This window comes from Fukomys damarensis, unplaced genomic scaffold (genome assembly GCF_012274545.1).
Source record: "Fukomys damarensis isolate Sample0158 unplaced genomic scaffold, DMR_v1.0_HiC HiC_scaffold_14, whole genome shotgun sequence".
NCBI lineage: Eukaryota > Metazoa > Chordata > Mammalia > Rodentia > Bathyergidae > Fukomys > Fukomys damarensis.
The window spans coordinates 48,671,383-48,692,964 of NW_022900926.1; the positions used below are offsets into that span (position 1 = coordinate 48,671,383).

The 21,582-nt window shown below is 36.9% G+C and overlaps 1 protein-coding gene across 2 annotated transcripts in view; it reads right to left on the reverse strand.

The window, feature by feature from the left end:
• Positions 1–1,246: 1,246 nt before the first annotated feature.
• Positions 1,247–21,582, reverse strand: part of Ube3d (ubiquitin protein ligase E3D) — a 150,394-nt gene continuing 130,058 nt past the window's right edge. Inside the window, exon 8 of one of the 2 annotated variants that reach the window (XM_019208482.2) lies at positions 1,247–1,789. In XM_019208482.2, coding sequence (XP_019064027.1) covers positions 1,777–1,789 — 13 coding nt within the window. In that variant the 3' untranslated portion in view covers positions 1,247–1,776. The remainder of the gene's footprint in view (positions 1,790–21,582) is intronic. The other variant, XM_010631126.3, reaches the window with a different exon arrangement.

Genomic DNA, 21,582 nt, shown 5'->3' on the forward strand with positions numbered 1-21,582 from the left:
CATCATGTGAAACTTATGACCAAAGACTGAAGTTCTCCAGAGGAGGCAGCAGTCATTCAACAGTGCTGTTTTCCTGAGGAGAATACAAAATTTAGTCACTCATAATCATGACATAATCTATGATTGGGGATGTGGGAAAGTAAATAAATGTCTCAGAACTTTTAAAAGTATACTAAACCCAGACCATATGCCACAAAGGACTTAGATTTTGTAAAGATTTATGCCTTTAGCAGTATACGATCATAGACAATCAACAAACCTTTTTCTCAGGCCACAGTATTTTTTAGCTGGAATCGATTTTGTCGCTCATGGTATCATCTGCAGACATTTTTGGTTAGCAAAGCTGGGAGTGGAGGAGGAGAATGTGATGCTGGAACCTGGTGGGTGGAGACCAGTGATGCTGCTAAACATTCTCCAATGCACAGGGCAGTCTTCCAAAACAAAGAATTGTCCAAGCCAAAATGTAAATAGTACCGAGGGTAAGAAACTCTGCTCTATAATGATAGAAATCAAAAGCATGAAAAACCAGCATGATGTTTGGGGGCCTAGTGGCTTAAGTGAAGCCAAACTAATTGTCTATGGCTGTGAGTCTTGGACATAACCCTAGACTTCAATGTTTCAAACTGTGCTTAATAAAGTAACACTGTGGGATCAAACAGATGTGCTTTATTCCTGTATCAGTTGATCAGTTACAGCACTGAGAGAGGTGCCCCTCTGCTCAGCTGGTGGGACAAGTGTTTTGGTTGAAGTAAAAGCAAGATGAAATCATGACCCATTCGCCCAAATTATAATACCAAGTGGTACCTATGTTGATAATGTTAGGAACTTAGGGACAGAAACCTCAGGTCTTTTGAGCAAAGACAGTATTAGGTAGTCTATTATTTAGGATTAATGCTACCAGGCCTGTTCAGCAACAGGGATAGTTGCAAATTCAGACAGTGTCCTCTGAATGCAGCATGAGAAACAAATGTCAGACATGGATGAGACCCCAAGCAGAAAACATGGATCCACCTGTGCCCAGACCTAGTTTTGGACCTAGCTGTGCCAGTGTAGGCAAGTCTCAAACCAGTTCTATCATCCTCATTCAGTATTTTCCTAACTACCTGCTTTGGTATCAAAGGATAAGACAAGTCTGCACCAACATACCAGCGAGATATACTTATCAATTGGCAACAGTGTGTGGTACAAGATATAAAGAACAAAAGGACACATGTAGGCTTGCACAGTCAGAAAGACCTTTAATTGGATAATCATTCATTCACCAAATATCTGCTGAGCCTCTCCTCTGAATAAGGTTTAAAAAGTTCTATATTTTTGTTTTTAAAATTATGTTAAATAAACCTAAAAAGCTCTTTAAAAGTTTATATCCTCAGATTTATAGCAGTTCATACTGAGTTCCACCAATAAAGTCCCTTGCTGCACCCCACACAGGACAGATGGGTCTCCATTAGCTAATACCCTTCCAGGTGGTGCTGACACAGCAGAGATCCAAATATTCCTCTCTGTGGGGAATAAAGATGTAATTTCTATACGTAATCTGATGACAACCTACTATTACAACTTTCTTCATAGCCCTGGGTTTTCAGAGATCCAATGCATATGTAAAGAATATATGCAAACAAATAAACTAAAAAACCTCAATGCAATGCTCTCATCGCATCTCTGCTTATCTTTGTGATCGATGCGCACAGAACTCAGGGCTGGCCTTCAGTGTGCTATATTAGGGAGAGCTGTTTGCTGGGGGAGCAGAAGGCCTCGGTTCCAACAGTTACATCTTCAAAAAGGCCACCTGGAAAAGAAAGAAAAGCTCACAGTGCATTACTGATATGACATGATGAGATCCTACATGCATATTAAATCAGAACCAGGAAAGTCTGGTCAATAAGAAGCCATATTTCAAAAGAAAAGGGACCTGGTGGAGCTAGAGATTGCATTTTATAAGCAGGAACCAATTAGTCTTTCTTAAATGAACCATAGAGTACTCAAAATGATTTACATGCACTTTAAAGCAAATCAAAAAAATAAATAAATAAAATAAAGTTTTAATTGGCACTAAAGTTATACTGCCATGAAGTAATTCAGTTCTCTTTCCCATTGGTTCCAACTACTGTTTTGGACCTTCCACAAGCAGAATTCTGAGTCCTCATCACTGCTGGTAATTACACCAGCCTCTCCTCAGGTCATGCTGATAGTTTTAATCACATGCAATTATATTTATTGTGTTTGTTGGCAGCGATTCATCTTAAAACATAGTGTAAAAGAAACTTTAATTTATACAGACTTATTTTCAAAATATTTTCCGACTATTAATGAAGATGAGATCAATACATTTAATTTCTCAAAAGTTTTAATCTCAGAGAAACAAACACTGATAAAGTCAATCAAAAGTTTAGAAGGTTGTAGTTCAGAGGTGACAATAATTTGGGAACTGTGATGATACCAAAAAGAGAGGCAAATGCAGAAACACTGATTGGGAAGTGTGAGAGGCTGGAGAAGCTCATGCTTGACCAGGGAAGGTAGGGTGAGAAATATAAGTAAAAACATTCCCCTCCTAAGGAATACGGGACATCTGTCAATTAGAACAGGAAAATTGGTTCCTAAGTTCCCAGATGCAATCAGAGGAGGCATATATTTAATGGTCCCTGTTAAGGGGAAAGGAAAAAGGAAGAGTCATGCAGGGCAGAAGGCATCTGCTTTATGTTGAGTAATTCAGAAGGATGCTACTCTTCATACAGTGCTGGTAAGAAAGAGACCTGCTGAGTTTCCATATCAACTTCCTGCTGAGTTTCTGTATCAAGTTTTGCAATGAGAGCAGCAAGTTGAAGGAACAAGCACAGAAGAAATGTTAAGACTTCTAAACAAAACGTAAACATGGATAATTGATGTAAGCCTCAAGGGTTTGTTGTGACGATCAAATGAGATGGTGGCTATGAAAATCTATGTTACTTTCCTTCATCTCTCAGTTATTAACAGATAACACTATCCCATGAATATACAAGATGGGAAGGAACTGTTCACTAGAGACTGATACGTGGGCCACTAGGGAATGATTACAGAATTACATGAAAAGGGAAACCAGAGGTCCTTGAGACCCACTCTGGATACCAATGCAGGTGATATTCTGCTTCAATAAAACAGTTCTCAGGGTCAGGAAGCTTACGGCTTATAGGAAGACATTGTCACTGCATATTCAGAAACAGGAAGAGGATGGATGAAAATCAGTAATTCTGCAAGTTGTTACATTGCGGAATATTCCAACATAGGAATAGGAATGACTCAGTACAGAAAATAGAGACTTTATCTCTGATGTCATACAGACCAGCTTTTCTCATCTGGGGAACAACTTTAGCCACCAAAGAAGATCTGGCAGTGCCTGGAGACAGTCTTGGTTGTCAACATCCGGGAGAGGGTAACTACTAGTAACTAGTAGGCAGAGGCAAAGATTTTCCCTCAACATCCTAAAATGCACAGGGCAGCCCCTACAACAAAGAAACACCAGCCCCAAGACATCAAGAGTGCCAATATTCCGGCTTGGACTCAAAGCCCTCTCTCCTGTGCGTCCTCCGCTGGAGACGCGCCCATTCCAGCAGGTGCTGATTGACTTCAACACAGCACCAGGTGGGTGAGTTTTACATCCTTGCCCCAGCTTGGACTCAGAGCCCTCTCTCCTGTGCTGCCTCTTCTGCAGCCACGCTGTTTCCAGCGGGTGCTGAGTGGCTTCAACACAGCGCCAGGTGGGTGAGTTTTACATCATTGCCCCGGCTTGGACTCAGAGCCCTCTCTCCTGTGCTGCCTCTTCTGCAGCCACGCTGTTTCCAGCGGGTGCTGAGTGGCTTCAACACAGCGCCAGGTGGGTGAGTTTTACATCATTGCCCCGGCTTGGACTCAAAGCCCTCTCTCCTGCGTGGCTTCCTCTGGAGCCGTGCTGTTTCCAGCGGGCACCACTGATTGGCTCAGACACAGTGGCAGGAGCACCATCGCGCCCCCCCACCACCACTAATAGATCCCCTGACTGAGACAGTCTAGGACGCACTCTGCAGAGGCGTGGCAGGCTATATATGTTTCTGTGTATCGATAGGGATAAAGGATAGGGATTGATTTGATGAGTTTTCTCAATTATGAAAATGAGAATGTCTATAAGTCATTAGAGAATCAAAGGCTGTGACGAAACGATATCAGGAAGATTTAATGAACCAGAGATTGAATCAAGGTCAATCCAACAGCAAAAATAAAGATGAGAAAACACTTAAGCAAGCCACAAAGACAGACTTCCAGTCCACCAATGTCAAACAGTAGGGAAAAGGAGGATGAAAAATCAGATAGTGAACCTCCAGGACACTCAGAACTCACAGCACAGGAAGTAAAAAAAATCAATCAAGCTCTAGAAAAATTCAAAATAGAAAAGCCCTCTCTCCTGCGTGGCTTCCTCTGGAGCCGTGCTGTTTCCAGCGGGCACCACTGATTGGCTCAGACACAGTGGCAGGAGCACCATCGCGCCCCCCCACCACCACTAATAGATCCCCTGACTGAGACAGTCTAGGACGCACTCTGCAGAGGCGTGGCAGGCTATAAAGGGTGGTGATTGATCCTATTATGTTTCTGATTGTATCGATAGGGATAAAGGATAGGGATTGATTTGATGAGTTTTCTCAATTATGAAAATGAGAATGTCTATAAGTCATTAGAGAATCAAAGGCTGTGACGAAACGATATCAGGAAGATTTAATGAACCAGAGATTGAATCAAGGTCAATCCAACAGCAAAAATAAAGATGAGAAAACACTTAAGCAAGCCACAAAGACAGACTTCCAGTCCACCAATGTCAAACAGTAGGGAAAAGGAGGATGAAAAATCAGATAGTGAACCTCCAGGACACTCAGAACTCACAGCACAGGAAGTAAAAAAAATCAATCAAGCTCTAGAAAAATTCAAAATAGAAATTATTTCCCAGATAACCATAGAGATGATGAGCCAAATGAAAGACATGATTCAAGAATCCAGAACAGAAACTGACAAAAAAATAGATGAGCTTGGGAACATAATAGAAACTATGAAGGCCCAGAATAAGAAAGAAATGGAAACAATGAACACCCAACACTGGAAAGAAATAGAATCCATTAAACAGATTCAAACAGATATCCAGGAGATTAAAAACTCTACTGAAAGCATATGCAACAGAATAAAAGACTGCAAAAGATTGCAAAGATAGAATCTCAGATATAGAAGATAGGATAGCAGACATTGACCATGAAAAGGGAGGTCTCTTAAAAACAGGGAGCATGAGAAATCGATCCAACAACTCCTAGAAGATGCAAAGAAGAATAACATAAGACTGATAGGAATCCATGAAGTACCAGGAGAAAAGGCAAATGACTTAAAAAAGCTGTTCAAAGAATTAATGACAGAAAACTTCCCAAACAGAGGAGAAGAATTAGACATATAGATAAGTGAGGTATATAGGACACCAACTAGCCATGATAAAAAAAAAAAATCTACACCTAGACATATAATAATCAAGATCCCAGAAACCCAACAGAACAAAATACTACAAGCAGTAGGAGAAAAGAAAGAAATCACATGCAAAGGAAAGACCATCAGAATCACAGCAGACTTTTCAAAACAAACCCTCAGGTCAAGGAGAGCCTGGAGTGAGGTATTTCAAGTCCTAAAAGAAAACAACCTACAACCAAGACTGATGTATCCTGCAAAACTCTCTTTCAAAAATGGATGGAGAAATAAGATACTTCCACGACAAAGAACACTTGAGAAACTTCATGAATACTAAACCAGCACTACTAAGAATTTTAAACAATATCCTAGAAAAAGACAATGAAGATCACAACACCAGGAGGTCCAACAGAGCAAATCAAATAGCCAAGGCTAGAAACTAAAAAGAGAGGACAAAAACTAAAAAGAGTCAACAAAAGGACAATAACATGACAATAATAAGTCAGTACATATCAGTTATAACTATCAATATCAATGGCCCCAATTCACCAATCAAGAGAAATAGACTGGCAGAATGGATTAAGAAGCAAAATCCAACAATATGTTGTATACAAGAAACACACCTAGTACAAAAAGAAGCCCATAGACTGAAAGTGAAAGGATGGAAAACAATTCTCCACACGACAGCAGCACAGAAAAAAGCAGGGGTAGCAATCTTATTCGCAGACAAAGCAAATTTCAAACCAAAACTGATTAAGAAAGACAAAGAAGGCCACTACATCCTTGTAAAGGGAACAATCCAAGAGGAAGAAATGACAATCATAAACATATATGCAGCAAATATAAATGCCCCCAACTATATAAAACAAATATTAAGTAACATGAAAAACCAAATAAGCACTAATACAATTGTAGTGGGGGATCTGAATACCCCACTATCAAAAATAGACAGATCATCTATGCAAAAAATCAACAAAGAAATACTAGAACTGAACCAAGCTTTTGAATGCATGGACTTATTAGACGTCTATAATGTGTTCCACCCCACAAATCAGAATATACATTATTTTCAGCTGCACATGGGTCATTCTCCAAGATAGATCACATATGAGCTCACAAAACAGGTTTGAATAAATGCAAAAGAATTGAAGTTATTCCCTGTATATTATCAAATCACAGTGCAATAAAGCTGGAGATCAACAGCATAAGAAACCGTAGGAACTTAACAAACACATGGAAATTGAACAACACTCTCCTGAACAATCAATGGATCACAGAGGAAATCAAAGAAGAAATCAGACAGTTTTTACAAATAAACAAAAACGCCAATACAATATACAGCAATCTATGGGACACAATGAAAGCAGTTCTACGTGGAAAATTCATAGCACTGAATGCCCACATTAGAAAAACAGAGCAAGCTCAAATAAACAACCTAACAATGACTCTTAGATTCCTAGAAAACCAAGAGTAAGAAAAACTCAAAGCTCGAACAAGAGAGGAAATTATAAAGATTAGAGCAGAAATCAATGCAATGGAAACTAAGAAAATGATACAAAAAATAAAAGAATCAGAGTTGGTTTTTTGAAAGAATAAATAAAATTGATAAACGCTAGGCAAACCTTATCAAAAAAAAAAAAGGAAAGAAAAGGTTCAGCTCCATACAATCAGGAATGAAAAAGGCAAAGTCACAAGAGATCCCACAGAAATCCAGAGGATCATTAATACATACTATGAGAACCTGTACTCTAATAAAATGGAAAACACAGAAGAAATGGGGACAGATTCCCAGAGACATATGAGCTACCAAAGCTGAATCAAGAAGATTCTAAATAAACCAGTATCAGTCAATGAAATTGAAGAAGTAATTAAAAACCTACCAACAAAGAAGTACAGACCCTGATAGATTCACTGCTGAATTCTACAAGACATTTGGAGAAGGCCTAATGCTGCTACTTCTCAGATTCTTTAATGAAACAAACCAAATTGAAAGAGAAGCAATGCTTCCAAATTCATTCCTGGAAGCAAATATCACTTGGATTCCCAAACCTGGGAAAGATGTAACAAAAAAAGAGAACTACAGGCCAATCTCCTTAATGAATATAGATGCAAAAATCCTCAATAAGATACTAGCAAACAGAATACAGAGGATCATCAAGAAGATCATTCAACCTGACCAAGTCGGATTTATTTCAGGGATACAAGGATGGTTCAACATACATATATAAATTAATGTAATACATTATATTAACAAAGTCAAGGACAAGAACCATATGATCCTCTCGATAGATGCAGGAAAAGTATTTGACAAAATTCAACACCCATTCATGATAAAAACTCTGCAAAAAATTGGAATATATGGTCTATATCTCAACTTAATAAAGGCTATCTATGAAAAACCAACAGCCAACATCATATTGAATGGCCAAAACCTGAAAACCTTCATGGTAAAATCAGGAACAAGATAAGGATGTCCACTATCCCCACTCCTTTTCAATATAGTTCTGGAAACATTAGACATAGCAATTAGACAAGAGAAAGAAGTTTAAGCAATAAAGATAGGAAAGGAAGAAGTTAAACTGTCATTATTTGCTAATGATATGATACTCTACATTGAAGACCCAAAAAACTCCACCAAAAGACGTCTCAATTTAATTGACACTTTTAGCAGAGTAGCTGGACACAAGGTCAACACCTAAAAATCAATAGCCTTCTTGTACACAAATAACAGACTCACCAAGAAATTAGGGAAATAATTCCTTTCACAATAGCGCCCCCAAAAATGAAGTATCTGGGAATCAATCTAAAAAAAGAAGCAAAAGACCTCTACACTGAAAACTACAACACTCTGAGAAAAGAGATCGAGGAGGATTTAAGAAAATGGAAAGATGTCCCCTGCTCCTGGGTAGGAAGAATCAACATAGTGAAAATGGCCATACTACCAAAACTGCTATACAGATTCAATGCAATACCAATTGAAATCCCAACACTATACTTCACTGAACTAGAAAGAAGAATCCAAAAATTCATTTGGAACCATAATAGACCTAGAATAGCAAAAGCCATCCTAGCCAACAGACACATAACAGCGGGTATAAAAATTCCCAATTTGAAACTATACTACAAAGCCAGTGTGATAAAAACAGCATGGTACTGGCAAAGAAGCAGACCTGAGGATCAGTGGAACAGATTGGAAGATATAAAAACAACTCCAGATGCACTCAGCTACCTCATCTTTGACAAAGGAGCTGCCAGTCCCCACTGGAGGAAAGATAGCCTCTTTAATTAATGGTGTTGGAAAAACTGGATTTCAACCTGCAAAAGATTAAAACTAGACCCTTATCTGTCACCATGAACTAAATTAAAATCCAAGTGGATTAAAGATCTAAACATAAAAACAAAAACACTAAACTTGCTGGAAGATAAGTTGGGCAGAACTCTGGAAGACATTGGCATAGGAAAAGACTTTATGAACAAATCCTCAGTAGCAAGGGAACTAGCAGAAATAACAACTGGGATTTCATCTTATTAAAAAGCTTCTGCACTGCAAAAGAAACCATCAACAGAACTAACAGACAACCTACAATGTGGGAAAACATTTTTACCAGCTGCTCCTCAGACAAAGGACTATTATCTAAAATATATAAAGAACTCAAAATAAACAGCCCCCACAAATATAAAGACCCAATTCTAAAGTGGGCATCTGAAGTGAACAGACATTTCTCAGACAAAGAAATAAAAGCAGCAAGTAAATATATGAAAAAATGCTCCACATCACTGGTCATTCGAGAGATGCAGATGAAAACAACACTGAGATTTCACCTCACCCCACAAGGAATGGCTGCTATCAAGAAATCACACAATAACAAATGTTGGCAGGGTTGTGGGGAGAAAGGAACCCTTCTCCATTGTTGGTGGGAGTGCAGAGTGGTGCAGCCACTGTGGATATCAATATGGAGATACCTCAAAGAACTAGGATTAGAGGTTCCATTTGACTGAGCCATCCCTCTGTTGGGTATCTTTCCAAAAGAAGTGAGAGAATCATACCACAGTAATACATGCGCACCCATGTTTATAGCGGCACAGTTTGTAATAGCTAAAACTTGGAAACAGCCCATGTGCCCATCAGTTGGAAACTGGATAAAGAAGATGTGGTTTTTCTATAAAATGCAATACTACTCAGCCATAAAGAATGAGAAAGTAGATTCATTCATAGTTAAATGGGTACATTTTGAAGATATACTTCTAAGTGAAATATATAAGGCACACATATGCAAATACCGAATAGTTTCTCTGGTGTGAAAAACTAAAATAGTACTCAAGATCCTAATGGGACACTTAGCAAATAGGAAGAAAAGGACCAAAGGTGTAGGGACAGTGAGAAGGATAGGGAAGGGGGAATAACGGAAAAGGAAAAAAATATGAGAAAATGTAGAAATGGAATTAAAGTGTTTGAAGGTGGGGAGGGGAAGGGAGGGTGAAGGGAGGGTGAAGAGAGGGTGGGGACAAGGGGGAAAAATGAGAACCAAGACCTGGCATGTAAAGGAACAAGATCCCAGTAATGAATGTAACTGTACTGTCTACCTAGAATGTACCAATAAATTAAATTTTTTAAAAAAGTGTGCCAATATTGAGAAACAGTGAAATTACAGACAGTGTGTTGGAACCAGATTTTTCACTCACGAGCTATATGACCTTTCACAGACTGGTTAGCTTCTTTAATCTTCTCCATCTGTAAGATGGGAGCTATAGCAGGACATAACATGAGACTTGTAAAACACTGCATAGTACATTAAGTTTCTGACTCCTCAGAGTAGTCCTAGGACCGTGGGGGCCAATGTATGGCATGTGTGCCACAGCTGGCTGTTTATTATCACTGAAAGCTCTAAAAGGCTCATCATCACTGTCCTAGGATTTTGGAAAAGCAGCCCCAGGAACTTGGCCTTGTAAGCAAAGAAACAGAAGCTCAGAAAAAAAGTGAATTTCTCAGGTAACATAGTCTGTTAAGTGGCACTTGTGAGTTTAGGGGGAAATTTGGACTTCAAATCCATATTTTCCCATTGGAACTCTGCAAACAAATAAAAGAAAATGCAAGGCATTCACTTTGAATCTTCAGGATTGCCTCCGGTATCAAAAGATTGCTTTTCTTTTGCATGCTTGTGACTGTGAACTCAAGATGGAGAACTAAGCTGATTGAGCAACACAAAACAGAGTCCACCCAACCAAAAAGAAAAACTTTAAATTTGACCTGATATGCCTTTTAATGATCTCTCTCTAGTTTTCATGGTTTTGCCTAACAAATGCATTATATATTTTTCAAAACTTAATAACAAAACAAAAAACTGCAGTTGTTAGTTTCTTTTAAGACACTGTGAGTTAACACATTTCAAATGCTGATTTTGTGTTCCCTGGCTTTTATCCATCACAGGAAAAATGGTTACTGTCACTGCCATTTATTTTAAGTAGGTATAATTTTATTTTGTTTCACTACACTGAGAAAAATCTCTGTATTTCATCTTTCTAGTTTTATTCTCCAAAGTAAAACTTTTAAAGTTTTCAGACTGTATGGCTACAGCTGCAGCTTCAGGCTCTGTTGGTTGTTACATTTCTGGAATATACAGTAATAAAACAAGTAATTATTAAAATTACTGAAGATGGGACTCTGTTCTATGGTTGTAAGGTTTGATTCTCTGAGTTCTGTGCACCCGAATATGGACATTTGGAATGGAAAGGCGAAGAGGTAAGATGCTAAAAATAATGCTTCTGATATGAGTCATCATTTAAATGAAATCTTCTCAAATAACAATACACAAAACCAGACTGATGCAGTTGTTGACCAAATGGAGAGTTTATAATACTTTAATGAATACGTATAAACGTGTTAAATACTTCTTACTAATTCTTTTATCCTAGTTAACAAAATTGCATTGTTAACTTACTCTTCAACAGAGATTTGGCACTTCAGTCAATAAAAAGACATGCTGTCAAAGCAGGCTATACAAGATAAAATTAGCATTTATTTTTAAACTACATAAATGCTTTGGGCTACGTTAAACAAGTCAGACAAATTTTAAAATATTGTACTGGAAAATGCAAGTTTCATAATTGTAAGCTTTAGAAATGACTTTACAAAAGTAACCACAGCCATATGCAAACACTCCTTTAAAGGTCATTGTGAATTATAAATCACAATATTCTTTTTCATTTTTTAATGTGCATGTTTTTCTAGGTACAGCTCATGTTTGGTTACATTTTGAAATATACTGCCTTTATAGCACAGAAAAGGAGAGGTTATATTCTATACTTTATATGGTAAATATATATTTTATATTATAAAACCCAGTTTCTAGGGTCCAAACTTAATTTACAAAATAAAATATAAAGGCAAAAATAATTTTTAAAACTTTTATAGCATTTACCCAGTGTATTTTGACGTCTTGAAATAACAGTGGAATTAAGTTGTTTTTACTAACTCACTAATTCAGGTTCAATAGACTAGTGTTAATGACACCTGTACTCAACTTTTTGCTTTGGATAGTCTAAGACAGTCCTCTCAAAGGGCTGGCAGGCTGATTTCAATCATCCAGTGGTCAAGTACCTCTTATGGGCTACTGACTATCCCAGTCACAGAGAAAGAGTTCCTTCATGGCACTTACATGGGAGCAGGGAGACAATCAAGTAATGATTTTAATGAGGTGGTATAAGTTTAACATGGATACTTAATGCCAAGAAAAGAACTTCTTAAATTATGAAAGAAAAAGAGCCTTCTGAAGCAGTACCCTGAAGGAGGTACTTATTACTCTATGAATACTGTGTTGGCAAAAAAAAAATATATAAAGGCAATAAAACTGGCATGCCAGAGTTTGGCACATACTTGTTGCTACTGAAAGATGTTGGCTTGCTAAAAGTATTTGCGGCGAACAGGAAGGACGAAACAAAAATTCAAAAGTATGAGAAGGAGTTCAATAAGGAAGATCTTGTCCCTCTAAACTGGCAAAATTATGAGCACTCAACTAGGGATAGAAATGCTAGGCTACAGAAACATCTCTGCAGCATTCTAATTCAAGTGTTTACACAAATTTCTAAGAATTTTTTTAAAACTTGGAAAAAAGATGAATGTCTGCAACATGACTTCATCTTGGATTTTCTTTAAGCTATGTACTATGACTATATATATATGACTATATGTAGTATACATATATAATATAAAACACACACATATATAGATATAAAGCTTGCTTATTTTCATCCACCTAGGAAATAGTTCAGCTAAGCCTAGAGATGTTTTCCAGGGGACATCTAGGTTGAAAGCCAGGATGAGAAGTACTAAGTGAGAGAAGTGTGCAGAGGAGACACACACAATGGATGCTGGATACCTATCTGGATAGGGTAGAAAACATGGACCAACGTGGCAGTTGCTAGTACTGCTGCTAGCCTTCAACAAAACAAAATAATTGTAGACCTAAAGCCTCATCACTTCTTTCAGAACAAGCAGACTGTGAGTGTACTGTCGGCACTGGATGGTGCTATCATAGTGAACAAGAGCTTCTGATGTGAACAAACAGCTCTGATGCTCCCAGCTATATAAGGTAAATCCAGAAACGTATCTAATGACAGCAAATCCATGGAGCAATGTGTGTATGCCAACAGTCTAGGTGTTCATAAAAATAAACTGCCTCAAGTACAAAATGCATCTGTAAGGAACTGATGCTGATGCACATGGATATTAAATGTGACACAAAGCCTAACACACTATCAGTCATACACAACTATACCAAACCCCAACACACTGTCAGTCATAAATGAAGGTCTTTTTAGTTCCCCCTTTTTATGGAATATCTTTGACAGGGAATGTGGCAGAAAGGAACAATGGTACCACTGCAGCTCTGGACTAGACTCATGTTTTGAAAGTTACCACTGCACTGCCCTATGGGCAATATGCCCCTGACGGAATACATTTAGTAAAAAATACAGTTACTAGAGTTCAAAAGGGTTTTTTAAAAATAGTGTCAATTAACTGGAATATTTTCTATTGTTTGAGGAATGGTGACTTCAGCAGGAAAATTAATATATTTTTAAGAAAAGCTGTACTCACTCCTATTTTTCCTAAGTTTGGGAAACTTTAGTGTTGAAGAAGTAGACGTACTTAAGAAATCAGTATGACTGGAAATCCCCAATCCCAGGAAGGGCATGAGCTCTCAAACTGGGACACCAAATAGCTTCCCTTAGCAGATGACTGATTTCTGTCATTTAAAAGATTTAATTCAGTACTATTTTTTAAATTCACATTTTAGCTATAAAGATTAAATCTTCTAATAGAGACCTCAACCAAGGGAGAAGCTTCATCCAGATAGAACATTTTCTAACACATGGTCAAGGACAGAGGAAGGAACAGTTTGAAAGGCTGTGCCTGGATCCCACTAGGTAACCATGAGAAAATGCCACAAAAATATTGAATATGCAGCAGTGAGATGCTGTAATGTGTGGTTCCAAAGTCAAGGCTATTCAGGTACATGAGTGCAGAATTCTCTCAAGTAAGACGAATGGCACAAGGTAAGGTAGCACACCTTTTAGGGACAGGCCTAAGGACTTTGAAAATTGTCTGGAATGGTTTGATCTCACACCTGAGTAGCTTTATTTTTGTTGGTATGTATTTAACAAATACTTTACTGCAATTATGAAGCTTGCAGAAATTAAGACCTATATTGTCTCCTGTAATTTCTGTATTAACACATGATTTATAATTATTTGAAAAATGGGTAAAACTAGAAAATACAGAAAGCACACTCACAAAAAAGGAGTTTGTAGCTTTATTGATGAGGGACAACTACTATTACCATTTTTTATATCTTTCTAACTTTTTAATCTCTATATATATCTGTTTAGATAGATATACATATACATATCTACACATGCTGTTTTATAAATATATTTTGGCAATTTTCACATGACAACAATATTCTCTTATGATACTTTCAATGCCCATATTATATTTTACTATGTACTTGTATCTTGGGTTAGGGGAGTCATACCTTATGTCACCAGAAAGAAAATTTGAGGTTTTTGGGGAGCAAGGTGGTAATATTGACTATTAGGGCCAGAGAGCATTTAGCATAATGTAGTTCAGGTGCTCTCTGGACAAGCATCATGATGTTGCCTGGAAAGTTGTTAGAAAGGCAAGTTATCCTAGCTTACCCAGTCCTACTGAGTTGGAAACTCTGGTGAAGGCCCCAGGAAGTTGCTTTTTAATAAGCACTCCAGGTGATTCTGATACTTTCCACAGGCCTTTTTATGCAGCTATGCAAATCATCTAATAAAGTAACTGACTTAAAATGACACACCTAATTAGAAGAGGGCTCAAACAGGGGCCCTTCACTTACTTCAGCAAACTTTCATGCATTCTAGACCAGTGCATACTAAAGATGCTGCTTGCGTATCCAAAAATTCTTTAAGTATTTTTTAAACATTTTTTCTAGAAGATAAAATTGTCAAACAAGAGAGACAGAACCAAATTAAGTCCAGCTCTTTTCTTCTAGATATATATGAATTTATGGAGTTCAGTGTGATATTTTCATAGATATATACAGAATACACTCACCCAAACATTCTTTGTCCACTTTTCCCTTCAGGACAGACTTTTTTTTTTTTTTTTGCTTTCACATGTTAAGATAGAGAATATGTAGTACTTGTCTTTCTGAGTCTGACATTTCACTGGAAATAGTGTATTATTTTTCTGGCTACACAATACTTCATCATGAGTACATAACACACTGTTGATGGGCACCTAGGCTGATGGTATATGGCTCTTCTGAATACTGCCAAATAAACATGGACAGCCAGGTTATCTCTTTGTTATGCTGATTTCATTTCTTCTGGATATATGTCCAGATATGGGTTGGATCCGGTGGTAGTACTACTTTTAATTTCTTAAGGAACTTTCATACTATTCTCCAATGGCTACACTAATTTATAGTCCTACCCATGTGAATAAAAGTTTCTTTTACTCCACATCCTTTCCAGTATTTGCTATTTTATTGTCTTGATAAGATGAAGTGGTATCTCATTGTAATTTTGATTTGGATTTCCTTGATGGCTATTGATAGTAAGCATTTTTGATATATTTGTTGGACATTTGTATTTCTTCCTTTGAGAAGTATCTATTCAGAGAATCTGAAAGCTGGATTTTTTTTATTGTTAAGTATTTTTGAGTTCCGTATATATTCTGGATATTAACTATTAGATTAATTGTTAGAAAATATTTTTGTCCATTCTGTAAGTTGCCTCTTCACTCTGTTTGATTGTTCGCTATGTAAAAGCTTTTTAGTTTGATAGAATCCCATTTGTCAGTTTTTGCTTTTTATTTCCTATGTTTTCGGGGTCCTATCCAGAAAATTACTGCAGTACTGGGTTTCATTTCAAAATCTTGTCCTTCTATATGAGTAACTTTAGCAAAATTATTTGATTAGTTCAGCTGAAGGAAACTGCCACAAATGTGACTCCAAAATAAAGCTACAATAATACCACCAAAACATATCAAAGAAATGAACTCTTTCAAACATTGCCGAAGAAAATATAAAATGGGATAGCCCTTCTGAAAAAAAACAAACTAGTTTCTTTTAAAACTAAACATGCAATTTATCTTCCAGCTGCAGACTTGGACATTTGCCCCAGAGAAACAGAAACTTAGATTCACACAAAAACCTATACATGAACATTCATGGCAACATGATTTTAGTGGTCAAAAATTAAAATCAGCTCAGGTGAATGGTCAAATAAACTGTGGTACAAACATACTATAGAATACTTATTATCAGCGATAAATAGCAAAGCATTGATAAACACAACTTGGAAGAATTTCTAGAGAATTCTGAGTTTAAAAAGCCAATCTTGAAAGGTTACGTGTACAGTTGCATTTATAACATTCAGAAATAACAAAATTTTACAAATAGACAGAAGAGTACTACTGACTGCCAGGATTTAGAGATCATTGAAGGGAAGAGAGAAGGGATGTTTATCAAAGGTAACAGGCAGGAGCACTACATTGAAAGGATTGTTCAGTGTCTTAATTGTGGTAGTGAATACACGTAAAATTACACAGAACTTAATATAAACACACACACACACACACCAATGAGTACAAAACTAGGAGAATCTGAGTAAGATCAAGAATTGTATTTATGTGAATAGCCTTCCTGTGATACACTACAGTTCTATAAAATGTTACCACTATGGGCAACTGGTCAAATTGTACAGGATCTTTCTGTACTTATAACTACAGGTGAAATCTACAAAATTATCTCAATAAAAATCTCAACTAAAATAATGCTAAATTACTTGGCAAATGATCTTGTCTAGCTCAGGGTTCCTAACCCTGTTTAGAAACGAGGTTTCACAACAGGAGGTGAGCAGCAGACAAATGACTAAAGCTTCATCTGTATTTATAGCTGTTCCCCACTCCTTGAATTACTGCCTGAGCTCTGCCTCCTGTCAGATTAGCAGTGGCATTAGATTTTCAAGGGAGTGTGAACCCTACTGTGAAATGCTCACGCAAACAAGTGTCCTTATGAAACGTCTAATGTCTCATGGCCCGAGGCAGTGATGCTAGCACTGAGAAGTGGTTGCAAATGCAGATTAACATTAGTAGACAGGTTTGACTGCAGAGATCATAATAAATCAACTGCTTGGAGACTCATCTCAAAACCCTATCAGTGAATAGCAGGTGACAATTAAGCTGCATTTGGTAGCAGGATTCACACTGGTAAATGAGTTGATGTACTTCAATTGTATAGCTGCACCTAGCAGAAAGGATGAACTCTGAATCTGACTTAGTCCACATGTGCCCTGCTCATTATTTTATCTACTACATGGTCCACACCTCTTTCCTACACTTGTCCCAGTCACAGTTTTGGTAAAACCACAAACTAACCAAAGTCAAAATCTGTAAAAACCAAACAAACATCACTAGAGAACTGCTTTGAAAAGAGGTAAAGACTCAGTGATGAAACAGCAGAAGCCTTTAAGACTGCCAATAAAAATAGAGCTTCTTTAAGAAAAACACCAAGTATCCTACCTAAATTATGGGTTCATCGAAGCAATGATACATATTCTCCAAGCTCATTTTGCATAGTTGCAAGAAAACAAGCTCAGGGCTCCCAGGGATTCTGCATTACGATGAGTTGTATTTCATTGTAATTTACAATATAATAAAAATAGACAGAGTCCACAATAAATGTAATGTGTTCAAATCATCCTGAAATTAACCATCACCACCTGATCCATGGAAAAAATTGTCTTCCACAAAACCAGTCCCTGGTGCCAAGACTGGGGACAACTGATCTAGTGGATTTCAACCAGTTACCTATGCGATTAGCCTTAAGATGCAATACTCAAAGTCTCACATTACTGTTATGGTTAATATATCAATGAGATCCATTTTACTGATGGAATGACCTGAGTAATCAGTCAGTTAATTTTGGAATACATTCTGGAGCAGGTGGCTGTGTGAGAATGCCATTATATTTAACATAGATTGGGCCAACAGCTTGGCATTAAATATTTAGGAGACATACAACAGCACCTTAAATCTTGGGTCATATATGAAGTACTTCCTCTAAATAGTCTACTAAACACATGTTTTTGCTTTCTTATTACCCTGGAGTAAAATGGAAAATATTTTGTTGTTTTCCAAAGCTAAAGAAAAAGCCAGGGTAGATTTTCAGAACACAGAACAGGCATTCGATGTTTTTGTCAGACTAAATATATTTACAAGTCTAATTTTAATCTTAAAAGTAATACTATTTTACAAAAGTCCTAGGGAAATGAGAAAGAAAAATGAACATATGCTATAAAATACTCTAGTATATCTATGATTTTAACTATTTTTCTATACAGTTTTAAGATGCATTTTTCATACAGATTATCATATGTACACATTTTTAGATGATATTTTTAAATGCTGCTTAGTATTTTTAATCTTAAAACATTATGAAATCAAATTGTTCCCAGGTTTATTATTAAAATCATAACACTGAATTATTGTCATGTTTATAGATTCGGTTTTCCATGGTTTGGAATATTCTCCTGGGATAAAGTTTCAGAAATGGTATTGGTGGATTGAAAGGTATGAGGTAATATTATACTCTGATGCATTTTTTCCAAATGAGCCATATCAACTGAAAATACTAGCATTAGATTTTTTCTTTTTTAAAATTAATGCTAATTTAATAAAAAATGGTGTCTAATATTTTTGTCTGAATTTATTTCATTACTATCTAAGTTTAAATATTCTCCCAAATATTTAATAAATGTTTTGTTGTTGTTGTTAATAATGTTTTCATGCTTTTCTCCTTTACCTATCAACAGAGTATATTTTATAATATTTTGCATAATGCTTTAGAAAATGTTAATTGGTTTTATCTACAATAAAGAAATATGTGCCAGATAAGTCTCATCTTACTAAATCCTTATAAAATCCATTTGGATTAGATATCTAATTTAGTTGTCCCCAAATTATAATGAGGAATTGAATTTCCAAAAAGTTAAGTAATTTTTACCTGTGGTTATAAGCTGGTAAGAAAGCCGGTCTGCAGTCAGGTCTTTGCCTCTGAGACTTATATTCATTTCATCATAAAAGCTCCCAACTATCTAATTATGGTAAGAGATAACTGCTATGTTAACTATTTGAAGAAGGAATCTATAATATTCCAGTTTTAAGCCAGACTTAATAATTGGAATGATGTCACCCTAACTCATTGAGAAAAAAGTAGATGCCTTCTTTTGAGTTAAATGTAAAGAGGAGAAAGAAGAGTTACAATGGCAAATTAAAACCCTGCTTAAATAAATCTTTGATTAGAAGAGAAAGCCCTGGAAGATGAGGAATGTCAATGGGAGAGATGAGACAGTGGCCTGAAATCTCAGAAAAGAATTTTTGTCTGTAAGTCTAGACAGCAACATACATTGTACTGGCATAGTTTAGTCAACTCAGTAAGAAAGACTATGATTTGGAATAATCAAATAACAGGTAAGGCTTCGTGAAAGAAAAATCAAATTGTAACCACAGATGCTCATTTTCTTTAACCATTTACTATTCAGATATTCCTTTAAAAATATAATAGGTAAGACATGTGAATCTTTAAAAAGGAAAACATGATGATACATCCACTTTAAAGTAAACGCCATTTAGTTCTCATCTATTAATTCGATTTGCTGGAAATAAAGTGGGATTATAAAAGTCTGATTAACTTGTTTATTTTATAAAAAGGGTAAAGAATGACTTGAAGATTTCTAAGTGAAGAAAAAGCTAAGAAAAATTCTCATATTAGAAGGTAGCACAATCAAGAAGATGCTGGGTGATATTTTACTGTTGGCTCGGGCTTTTCACTTTTTGTGGGGGGTGGGTAACCGGGGATCAAACTCAGGACTTGCTCTTACAAGGCAGGCATGGTGCCACTGAACTAAATCCCCAGACCCTAGGCTTTTTACTTTAAACTCCATGGAAACCCAAAAGGGACTGTATTATTATACAGAAATACAGACAGGGGCAAGTAGTCACTGCCTACTTACTGTCTAAGCTCCATAAGAAGCTGGAAGTATCATGTTCACCTAGGAAATGCAGAAAGATGAATTCCGATTGATCAGAGAAGACTGGAGAATTGGAGATAAGTACAGTAAACAGGGAGAGGTGAAAGCAGATTAATGTAAAAAGGCAGCCCTTTGTAACTAGCTCAAGGCTGTATGTAGGTAAGCAGAAAGATACAGCTCTAAACACTGGGAAAGCTGAAATCAACTCCCTCCCCAACACCAGTAGCTGAATGGCCTCTCCAAAGCTCAGGTTCCTCCAAGTCTGCCCACACAAGGTGATGGGGACTGGTGATAAAAGACATAAATTGCCTGGCAGGCCCTGCACAGATGAGGTGATCAGAAAGTGGAAGAGCTTATAATTATTGGAAATACTATTAGGCCTAAATGGTTATTTTAAATATTGTTACAAGAAGCACCTCTTTCTCTGTTCTTCATGCATGAATTCATGTTTCCTAATCACTTTTTTAAAGGAAGAAGCACATACGGCTGATTGTACACACACAAAAAGTCCAAATTTAAATAGGATTTTTTATACCACCTTCAAGTAACAATACATCTACCAGTGACAGATACTGAAGGTGCAGACACTAAATCTGAAGAAAAAGCGTCACATCCATAGTGTTTACAAATATAGGAATGCAGGCAGCAATGCATAAAATATCACCTGCTACTTGAAAAATGACTAAGCCTAGATACCATTGATAGGGTTGTATAGGGCATCTATGAATGTGTGTAACACGCAATACTCTTCAGGGGATCAAAGCAGCACATCCTTAATGACTGACAGAGCCCACTCCTGAGAAATTCATTTCTGAGTCTAGGATTACTAAGCCATCGATCTGCAATGTACTAAACTATTTGACTGAATTTATAATAATTAGGCCCTTCAGACATGTCCAACTCGTACATAAGATTAACTGGAAAGAAGATTCTGGATGATTATTCATCAAGATACTCTGAAATGGTGGAAATAAATGGACATAAAATTTAACCAGTCATAATCACTAGTGTATTACAATGTGTATTACAGTGAGTGTGGACTTCTTTAGTTAAGAGGAATTGAATATTTAGAAATGACCACAGCTCAACTGCATTTTCCCGGAGAATTACTGGTGTCCTTTAAAATCAGTTAACAGCCATAAACTGCTGGTTTCTAGTTTACTATAAGATGTGCATTTACCATCTTTCTATAAAAAAGCAAGTTCAACGAGTTGTCCTCTTGATTGACTGAGCAAACTGCTCACTTCAATGCAAGTTGGAAATGTCAAGGCAGCACTGCTTTAGGAGCAGCCTGCTTTGGAGAAAGTACACGTGCATCTTCTAGACATAACACAGTGGGATCACTTGGCCTTTTAACACCTTGGCTATTTCATCTGTAAACAAGGGTTTCTTTGTTTCTGCCTGGTTGAGAACTGCAGCAGATAGTGCATTTTCTGAGACTGGCCCCAAACTGGCAGTTTTCCTTTATACTCATGTTTGGGAAATAAAACCACGAAGCCAAAAACCTCCCTCTGCTTAACTCGATGAAATCTAAAATTCAAGACTGGAGAGCTG